General features: G+C 51.9%; 1 protein-coding gene and 1 pseudogene across 1 annotated transcript; both read right to left on the bottom strand.

The window, feature by feature from the left end:
• Positions 1–3,908: 3,908 nt before the first annotated feature.
• Mogat3 (monoacylglycerol O-acyltransferase 3) lies at positions 3,909–8,202 on the bottom strand. Its single transcript, XM_038344466.1, is given in 8 exon segments — positions 3,909–4,063; positions 4,151–4,168; positions 4,171–4,352; positions 5,922–6,075; positions 6,078–6,095; positions 6,669–6,938; positions 7,788–7,894; positions 8,126–8,202. Coding segments are annotated over 8 exon segments (981 nt in total).
• Positions 8,203–8,866: 664 nt separating this feature from the next.
• LOC119824346 lies at positions 8,867–10,966 on the bottom strand (annotated as a pseudogene).
• Between the last annotated feature and the right edge of the window lie 73 nt (positions 10,967–11,039).

Genomic DNA, 11,039 nt, shown 5'->3' with positions numbered 1-11,039 from the left:
TCATAGTGTACAAAAAGACTATCCCACAACACCTGGCACTTGCCCTTTCCTGGAGAGGATTTACTATGAGCGAGGCAAGGAAGCAGAGTCTATCATCTCAAAACTTGGAAGGTGGAGACAGGAGTACAAGAGGAGCATTGGTTACACTGCAAGTTCAAGGCCAGCCTGAGCTACCTAAGACTTTGTCTCAAATAGAAGAGGAGAGAAGGAGCGGGGAGGGGGAGGAGATGAGAGTGAAGGGGGGAGTCAGGAGGCATGGGGCGGGGCATAGGGGGCATGAGCATCTTCCAGGCGTGTAACAAAGTAGCAAGGCAGGCCCTAGAGAACTGGAGCCAGTAGGAGGCAAGGCCCATTGGGCTGGAGCCCAGGAGGGTTTAATCTGACAAGCTTCATACATACATACCTGTAACCTCAGCCCAGGGGTAGCAGAGACAGAAGGATTGCTGGGGTTGCTGGCCAGCGACTGAGCTCCACCTTCAATGAGAGCAATAGAGGATGCTGAGTGTCCTCTAGCCTCACTCTCTCAGTATCACACGCACAGACACACACACGCACACACACACAGGTACACACACAAACACACACAGCCACACACAATCACACACAGATACACACACAGACACACACAGTCACACACAGATACACACACAAACACACACAGAGACACAGAGACACACACAGAGACACACATGCAGACACACACAGACACATACTCAGACACACACAGACACACACAGTCACACACAGATACACACACAAACACACACAGAGACACACACACAGACACACACAGAGACACACAGAGACACAAACACACAGAGACACACATAGACACCAGACACACACATACACACACACACACACACACTACAACAAAATATCAGGAGGGCTGGAGAGATGGCTCATTTGATAGGATGCTTGTTTAGCACACACAAAATAACCCTGGGTTCCATCCCCACCACAGACAGGAAGATCAGGAATTCAAAGGCACCCTCTCCTCACTCAGAAAGTTCGAAGGTAACCTGGGCTACATGAGACCCTGTCTTAAAAAAAACAAAAACAAAAATTTCCTATCTGAAGAGGACCAACAAAAGTTGTGAATTTACCCAAATTTTTGCCTGGAGATACGAGAAAATTCTTCCCCTGAATATATTTTTAGGACAGTGGATGACAAATAGCGTTGCATTTGGTTCGTGTTCAGACAAATTGGTATTATCGTTATTACTTGGGCCAGGATCTCACTGCGTAGCTCAGGCTGGTCTCCTACTTAAAGACGCAGCAGCTGATCACAGGCCTGAGTCACCAGGCCCAGCTGACAAGTCCTGGATGCAGGCAAACAGGTGAAGCCAAAGTGAAAGGATTCTGTGGCCACAGGAGGATTCAGACGACATCAGATCTTATCTGAGCCATTAACCCTACTTTGGTCTCCACCCTTATTTTAAGCCCTTAAATCTTCTTTTAATACAATATTTTATATTAATTTGGCGGGAGGAAATTTTATACATGAATACAAAGTATTTCAATTACATTGACTTCTCACTTCTCCCCATCCATCCCCCACCCCCCTCATCCCCTCTGAACTTGCTCTCTCTCTCTCTCTCTCTCTCTCTCTCTCTCTCTCTCTCTCTCTCTCTCTCTCTCTCTCTCTCTCCACTCTCTTTTTTTAGCTCACTGACTCCGATTTGCGGTGCCCATACACTCATGGGTATGCATGGATCACTGGAATAGGTCTACTTGCCAGGGCAGACACCCCTAAAGAAAACTGCCTCTCCCTTCCCCAGAAGCCTCTGTCAACAGAGGGCCTTGTGGGCCCCTCCCCCTTCCACGCCGGTTTGTACAGGCAACTGCAGTTGGTGTGAGCTCGTGGGTGGTGCATCCTGTCGTGTCCGGAAGACACTCTTATTCCTGTCTGCCCTGACCTCCGACTCCTACAGTCTTCCTGCTCCCCTCTTCCCAGATGGCCCCTGCACCTCGACAGTGTCCCTCCCGGGCCGCGCACTCCACTGACGCCTGGTCTCTGTGCTTTATTTAGTTACGTTTCTCCCTTCACCAACGTCCGTTACACAAGGGAGCTTTCTGAGAAGGTCTGGGAGCCGTGGCAATCTGTGGGTATGGAGATTAGCAATGGGATTGTAGCAGGCTCGCCCTTGGCCCCTACAAGCTCCACAGACTATTGGTTCTTGGCCAGATTTACTGGTACGAGGCATGTGTTTCCTCCTGTTTTGTTTTCAGTCTCTGTGTGGGGTGTTTGTGTGAATGCGGGTGTACACCTAGACGTCAGTACCGACTGTCCACCTTGTTTGAGGCAGGGTCTCTGGTTTGCCGTTGCGTATGCCAGGCTAGCTGGCCTATCAACTTTCGGGGAGTCGACTGTCTCCTCCTCCTGTCTCGCTGTAGGAGCCAGGACCTTCCTGCCTCAGTCTCCTTGGTGCTGGGGACAAAGGCGTGCACACCAGGACAGATCCCAAGCTTAGCCTTTGCTCATGGTATTCCAGTACCTACCCTCACTTCTCCTACTTCCAAAATTCTGCTCACCCTTCAAAGCTAACCTTCCACACAGCTCTGCACTGTAGCCTGCTAGTTCTCCAACCCCTTCCCCGTCCTCCCACCTCACGGAGACAGGGTTTCTCTGTGTAGTGCTGGCTGTCCTGGAACTCGCTCTGTAGACCAGGCTGGCCTTGAACTCACAGAGATCCACCTGTCTCTGTATCCTGAGTGCTGAAATTAAAAGCATGCACCACCACTGGGTACCTGGCAGTTCTTGGCTAAACTGTTAGCCACATTTACAGAAGGAGCAAAATTCTCAGCAAGGATTACAGCCTCTCAGCAACACTCAACTCTAATTCCAACACTTGGGGCGTGGAGACAAGAGGAGCAGGGATTCAAGGCCCACCTCCACAGGTCTCAAAAGAGGGGTGGTCATAGTCACATCTTTAATCTCAGCACTTGAGAGGCCTGCTTGTCTACACAGTGAGCTCCAGGTCAGCCAGAGACTCTGGCTCCAAAATGGGGGGTGGAGTGGAGCTTGATGTTTGCTAAGGGGGTGAGACATTCTCTGCAAGTGGAGCCACTGGAGGGATGCTCAAATGCCTGTAAATAACACTAATGAAACTCACTGGGTCCCCAAACCCTGCAAACAAACAAAAAAAGACATGGAAGCAGAAGACAGACCAGTTGGAAAGAGGAAAGGAGGGGGGCAAGAGAGGATTATGGGTATAAGTAAGGTCAAACGAATTACACACATGTATGAAAATGTTGCCGGGTGGTGGTGGCGCACGCCTTTAATCCCAGCACCCAGGAGGCATAGGGAGGCGGATCTCTGATAACAGCTTGGTCCTTGATCTATAGAGCGAGTTCCAGGACAGTCACGGCTATACAGAGAAACCCTGTCTTGAAAAATAAAAATGAAACCGAACAAACAAACAAAAACCCCAATAGCTAAGAGTTTTAGATTTATTTTATTTTATGTGAATGACTGTTTGCCTACATGAACGTGTGTGCACCATGTGCTTGCCTGGTGGTGCCAGTGGCGTTCAGAAGAGGACAATGGCTCCCTTAGAAGTCTAGAGTTGTGGGTGGTTGTGAGCCTCCAACCTGGATCCTCTGCAAGAGCAACAAGTGCTCTTGACTATTGCGCCATCTCTCCAGGCCCACGAGATCCCTATTATGTTAATAAAAACTTAAGCAGATAGAGTAATGACGTATCCAAGGTCAAAAAACAGCCAGGACTCACTGGGAAGAGATTTGGGGTTTGGGAGGGACCCAGAACGGGGGCAGGACACCTTCTGTAGCATCTCGGGATGGGAGTGGCCATGTCTGGACATGCTTGCCTGCAGAATTAGCATTTCTGAAGGAGCTGAGTCTGGCATGGTGGAACTCACACAGGCACAGGGTTCAGAGTCTCAGGTCTAGAAGAAGGTGAGGCGGGTGGAAGCTGGGACACCATAGGCCTCCTTGTGGTCTTCAAACAACTGCTCCAGAGCCTTCATGTAGAGTAGGTGATAATGATCCACTTGATCTTCGGTGGGCTTGAGGGACTGGGGCACAGGGATGGGGCCGCCCACTGCAGGGAGGGGAGATGTGGGTGGCAGGGCTCTCTTGCTGCAAAGGAAACTGACAGCAGCTCCCCTCCCCAGGGATCCCCACTCACCCACAGTAGTGATGGGTGGGCAAATGGTACCAGACCCCAGAGGTTGGCCGAGAAGAGACTACGGCCCCAGAAGATGCAGGGGGAAGATCCCGTGAGTCTCTTGAAGGCAACTTGGCACCGACACTGCCAGGAGTTTTGGTCAAAAGACTTGATTCTGTAGATATCATTCTCCCCAAAGGAATACACAGGCACGAGGGAGGCCCTGGAAGGGTGGCAAGAGGAAGAAGGGCTTGCTGCAGTTAGTATGTGTGTCTCCTTGTGCCTAAGTCTCCCAGGGTGCTGGGATTTGAGGCCTATCTCACCACACCTTGAGATGGGCTGAAGGCCTGGCAATACTGCCTAGTCAATGAAGTGCTGGCCGCAGAATGGTGAAGACCTGAGCTTGATCCCCAGAATCTGGGTTTTAAAATCCAGATGCACAGGATGGAGCTGGAGAGACCTGGGTTCGAGTCTTGGCACCCACGTGGTATCTTATAACTGTCTCTAACTCCAATTACAGGAGATCCAATACCCTTTTCTGGCCTCCTTGGGCACTGCACACACATAGCATATAAACATGCATGCAGGCAAACATACATGCACATAAAAATTAAAGACAAGAGTACTTGCTGCTATGACAGAAGACCAAGGTTGGGTTTCCATGGTATAGGAGTTCCTTCTGTTTGTGTGTTGCTTTCATTGGTTAATGAATAAAGAAACTGCCTTGGCCTAGTTGATAGGACAGAACTTAGGTAGGTGGAGAAGACAGAACTGAATGCTGGGAAGAAGGGCAGAGTAGCAGACGCCATGGATCTCCTGCCTGAGACAGACGCTGGTTAGAATCTTGCTGGTAAGCCACAGTCATGTGGCGATACACAGATTAATGGAGATGGGTTAAATTAAGATGTAAGAATTAGCCAATAAAAAGTTAGAGCTAATGGGCCAGGCAGTGTTTAAATGAATACAGTTTCCATGTGATTATTTCAGGTGTAAGCTAGCTGGGCAGCCAGGATGACAAGCAGCCCGCTCCTCCTGCAACATTTCCAGTCCCTTTGCTGAGCAGCTCACAGCTAGCTTCCTGTAACTCTAGACAGGGGACCTGGTGTGTTCTTACAGCTTTGTGTGTGTGTGTGTGTGTGTGTGTGTGTGTGTGTGTATGGTGTATGCAATATAGATATATTTATATTTTTCAGGTAGAACACTGCATGCATGCATGAAGCCCTGGGTTCTAATCCCAGTATTGCATAAACCTGACGTGACGGTGCACACTTATTATAATCCCAGTACTCAAGAGGTGGAGGCAGGAGGATCAGAAGTTCCAAGTCATTCTTGGCGACACAGTGAGTTCAAGGACAGCCTGGGTTACTTGAGACCCTGGTGTGGGAGATCCTTCTGTATATGTGTTGCTTTTATTGATTAATGAATAAAGAAGCTGCTTTCGGCCAATGGCTTAATAGAACACAGCCAGGCTGGAAGAGATATATATAGAGAGAGTAGGCGGAGTCAAGGAGATGCCATGGAGCCACCAGAAGAGAAAGACGCAAGCCACAGGTTGGAACCTTGCTGGTAGGCCACGAGCCTCGTGGTAAAATATAAAATAATAGAAATGGGTTAATCTAAGAGGTAAGAGTGAGCTAGAAACATGCATAAGCTAATAGGCCAAGCAGTGTTATAATTAATACAGTTTCTGTGTGGTTATTTCGGGAGTCTGGGCAGCCAGGAAACGAACGAGCGGCCTCCGCTCAACAAGACCCTGTTACAAAGCACACCCAACCTGAGAAGAACCTGTAGCCCTGCTCATCCGTGCCTTAGCGCCAGGCGCACAAAGCCTTTCCGTGTTCTCAGTGTGATGCAGTGCTCCCCTGGAACCACGTACAGGGCTTCCTGGGCACCCCCAATCAGGATGGTCACTGCCTGCTCAAGCTGGGGCTGGGGACAGAATGAAGTCGACTCACAGGACACAGCCCTGCGGACAGAAGTGGGCCACTGTCACCACCCTCTCCCCAGCTCCCTAGCCCTCCCACCTCCCCTCTGCAGTACCTGACCCTTCCGAGTCCTGCGGCCCCTGCATCCTGTGCACCACACACCAAGCCGGTTCTCTTAACCAAGTACCAACCAAGTACCGAGTCTGCTGTGTAAGGTCCTTGTTGGTTACAGAGGGGACACCCTATAATCCGTGGGCACTTCCGCCTTTCATCTCTGTTCCTGTGTTTTCTCTGACCCAACGCAACTTAGAGGAAGGAAGGGCTTGTTTCAGCTTCCATGCAGGAACCCAAGGAGGAACTTGAAGCAAAACCCATGGAGGAGCACTCCTCATAGGCTCCCTTGCAGACGCATGGCTTAGCTAACTTTCTTATGCAGGCCCAGGGAATGGTGCTGCCCACTGTGGACTGGGTCTTCCTCCCTCGACTAACAATCAAGACAGCGCCTCACAGACACAGCCACAGGCCAACCTGATCCGGGAAATCCCTCAACTGAGAGTCCCTCTCAAATGGCTGCAGGCTGTGTCAAGCGGACACTAGGCTCAGATAAGGCTCACCATTGAACATGAGGTAGTCTCGATAGAGAGGAAGGTAGAAGAGTCCAGCCAGCGTGGCCACCCAAGGCCTAAGCCCGGGAAAGAGCTGGGAGAAGGCGTTGCTTTCCGTGGAGAAATTACAGAAGATTCCTGTGCTCATGATCCCGTGGGGGTGGGCACCCAGCACGTAATTCCGGTCAGCCGGCAGCTCTGTGGTTTTCAGAAGCTTTGAGGTATTTGGGGAGATACGCAGAGGAAGAGGCACAGAAAGCAAGGTGAGGGCCCGACAACCTGAGTTCAACCCCTGGGACCCACGTGATGCGAAACCTGACTCTGACTGCTACCGGCATGCGGTGGCATGCACAAGCCCCTTCCCCACCCTCCAAATAAGTAAAATGTAAACTTATTTTTTTTTATTTAAAAGGTAAATAAAAAAAATACAAGGTAACTGCTAGGAAGAACTGCCCTTTACCCCCAGAGTTCAAAGTTCAAGGTCCTAAGATGGGACTAAGGGCAGAGGGGGTCACTCTCACATATCACCCCATCCCCCAGCTCAGACATCCAGTGCAGGCTCCAGCAGGCAGGAAGGTGAGTAGCCTTAGAGAGGAAGGAGACCGACTGCCTTACGAGAATTTGAACTCGTCACCAGATTGTCCACCTTCTCATCCACCTGCTATGCCTTCCACCTGCACATGGAGAGATGGGGCCCAGGTTGAAAGAATTCCCCCAGGGAAAACCATCTCTTCTGGACTGGGGCAGGCGGCTCAAGGACATTGTCATACGCACTTGCCAGACAAGCAAAGCGACCAGAGTTCGGATCTCCAGAACTCATGGAAATGCCAGGTGGGCATGGAAGTCACTGTGATTCCAGTCTCAGAAGGAGACAGGAATCCCCCAGCGCACGCTGGCTAGCAAAAACAGCCACATATCAGTATGCTCTGGGTTTGATTGAGAGACCCTGCTTCAGTGAACAAGGCGGAAGAGTGATGGAATCAACCTCTGGTTCCCACCAGCAGCACTGTGGGAACCCACACACCAGCACCTATGCACATTTAAAAACAAAAACAAACAGCCCACATGCACACACACGAACAGTGGGAAAACACATCTCATGACCGGAGACCTCTGCCCCAGACTTACCTTGGACGGGTGTGTTCCAGTCCAGGTACAGCCACACTAAATAGAGAACAGAGAAGGACCAGAGCCGGGTAAAAAGGAGACAGAACACCAGAGGGTGCAGGAAAGGCCTGGGTAAAAAGGAAAGAAGACTAGGCTTCTGTCTGTCATGCAATCAGTCGAAACAATCTGCTCCCTCCCCTCCCCCCCTGCTGCTGAGCAGACCTGTGGTCTCCTCTGGCCCTTTCCTGGTGCCTGGAGCCCACAGTGGTAATAGCCCAGACATATGGCCACCAATGTCCTTTTCTTAGATCCCTTGTCTCTGGGCTCCCATGTCCGCTGGCCACCCCCGCCAGTCACACTTACCCATAAAGAGAAAAGTGACCACGTATTGGTAGGCGACTATCACTTCAAGCCTTTGCTTCTGAGGTGTTTTCATGGTGAGAGAGGAGAGGGGATATGGGGACAGCGGTCCTAGTGACTCTGTGTCACCAGGACTCCAGGACCCAGGAAACAAAGGGTGAAGGTTTGGGGGTGTGATCTCACAGGGAGCAGATCACTTCTGAGGTGATCGAATGTTGGACCTGGAGTCCCAGAACTTTCCAGGCTCCTTCTTGGACTTACCTTTGAACTTCCTCGGTCAATGAGTCTGGGCAGGTTACTGGGAGGAGCTCTCAGTGGGGAAAGAGAGGTAGAAAAGGGACAGCCCTCGCCTCCCTGGTGACTGAGGCATTGAGGTAGGGAGTAGGCAAGAAGCAGGTACCCACTGGCAGGCAGGACCCGGACAATGGGGGGACCGGAGACTTTGATCTCTGAAATACAGGCCAGGCAGGGCAGGAGGACCCAGACACACAGGCAGGCAGGCAGGCATTGAAGATGTAATCTGTTTGCACATCTCTGGGAGTGGTCAAGGCTACCAGGATCAGTGGGGACAATGGGTCCCCCTGCCTGAGGCTTCTCTTCCCTCCCCTGAACTTGTACAAACGCACACATGCTTCCTGTCTATTCTCACATTTAATTTCATTTCCCACGCATCCTCATCTCCTCCCCCATCCCTTGCAGCAGTCACTCAGGAAGGCCAGGACACGGGGACATGGAGGAGCCTAGGTGAGAACAAGGTGTTGATCAGCAGGGACCCCAAATCGTGTCTTGTGTTTCTCAAACAGCTGTGTGAGACGCTCTACATACAACGCCTGCAGCTGGTCCACCTGTTCCCGGCTGGGCCTCGGGCTTCGCTGGACTGGAATCGGGGTGCCCACTGAGGACGGAACGGGACGGGAGACGGGATGGGAGAAGATTGACTGTTGAGGTGTCTCTAAATCTCCCACTAACTGGGGATCAGGCTAGAAAGTTTGGGGGAATAAATGCCAGACTCAGGGTCCAGAGAGCTAGCTTTAAAAAGGGAGATGGTGGGAAAGATACATGACTCACCCACAGTGTGGATGCGCTCGCGGAAGGGTGGCAGGAGACCCAGGCGACCATGAAAGAGAGGCAAGGCCACACAGCATCGCCTGAAGAGCTTCCTGTACCCTCCGCACCCAGGAGCCTGGCGGGTTAGGATATTGCTGGAAGAGCTCATTCTCGCCAAAGGAGAAGACCGGCACAAGCGATGCCCTGGAGGTGCAGGAAGAGACACGCCTGAGGCGGACTGGGGCCTGAAGGTACCTGCGCCACATTCCTCCCCTCTTGCAGAGCAGCTCCCGAGGATAAACCCTGCCGCCACCCGCCCACTCCTCACCCGTGTTCCAGTGATAATTTAATGAATCCTTTCTGGTTCCGGAGCCGCAAACTCGCTGTTCCTGGCTTTGCCTCCAAGGCCTCCAGGGGACCTGCCACAGCCAGGACGGCCACCTGGCCACCCTCGGGGTGGGTCAAGAGATAGGAAGCGCTACCCTTGTCAGAGGAGACTAAACCTGGGTGGGGAGGACAAAGGCAGGGTCACATGGATACCACCAAGATAGAGGTGAACACAGGCGCCCGCACCCCTCCCCCAGCCCAGGATAAGAAAGGTTAGGTAACATCCAGCGCCCGGGGTTCTCGAGAAGGGGCTTCCTTTACTGCTGGTCATGATGTAATCTCGGAAGACAGGCACTTGGAACCAACATGGCAGCATGAGTAGGTATGGCTTGAGCCCCCGAAAGAGGCGAGAGAAGCCTGTGGCCTCTGTACAGAAGCTGCTGAAGGCCCCAGCAACCAGGACCCCGTGAGGATGGAAACCAAAAATGGGGTTTTGGGATGGATCCAACTCGGCCGTTTTGACCAGCTGGAGAACAAAGGGTATGGATGTATCCCATTTCCCAGTGAGGAGCAGCTCCCGAAGTGGGAGAGAGGGGTGGCCACATTTGTCTCTTTTGGAACCCCACCCATCTATCAAGCCAGCGCACTTTCTGGGACCCTCACCGTGATGGGGAAGTAGTCTCGGAAACACCTCCAGATTGCCTAGTTCCGGACTCAGGCAGAGCGGGGCAGCCCCCGATCCTGGGTGTGTGTCTGTCTCTGTAGAGCCAGGTCAGGTAGAGGACCGCGAGGGTCCAGGCCTGGCCTAGGAGGCTAGGACCAAGGCCGCCAGACACAGCAGGGCTGCAGGACCAGATAGCGAGGCTTGCTAAGAACCCAAGTGTTAGAGCTGGCAAGATGGCTGAGATGATAAAGGTGCTTGCTGTCGAGTCTGGTGACCTAAGTTCGATCCCCCTCCCCATATAATGAAATCACAGACCCGATTACTTCAAGCTGCCCTCTGCTCTGCACACATTTGCTGTGGCATGAACATGCCTCCCCACAAATAAATACACATAATAACAAATATTTTTTAAAAGAGCCCAGATGTTTAGGCCCTTCTCTCCCCGCTGGCCCACTCTCCCAGTCCTACGGTATTCAAGCCCCAGGCTCCTGCTAGGACCCCAGAAATTCCTTCTCTGTCTCCTTGGGATCATGGGGAAGAAAAGCACCAATAGCCAGGTTTGTCTGATTCCAGGGGCTTTGGGGACTCACCAAGTCCCAGGAACGAAAACACCCACTGAAGCACAGCAAACACTTGAAGATTCTGATGCAGGGGGCTGGACGAGACCTCCATATTTTAGAAGGGAATTGCACAGGGGCCACCCACAGATTAAGTACACCCCCCCCCTTGACTCAATCCTCTGACTTTGACCCCCGAGCCTGGGCCCACCCCCCTTCCTACCCCCTTGCTCTGACCCACACATTGATCCGCGTGGACAGTAAACTGTGAACAGGGACAGGCAAAGCTAGCTATCTCTCCCCAGCTTTCAGGAGCTG

This window comes from Arvicola amphibius, chromosome 10 (genome assembly GCF_903992535.2).
Source record: "Arvicola amphibius chromosome 10, mArvAmp1.2, whole genome shotgun sequence".
NCBI lineage: Eukaryota > Metazoa > Chordata > Mammalia > Rodentia > Cricetidae > Arvicola > Arvicola amphibius.
Note: the sequence above shows the minus strand (reverse complement) of the source record. Positions and strands in the feature narration are given on the sequence as shown.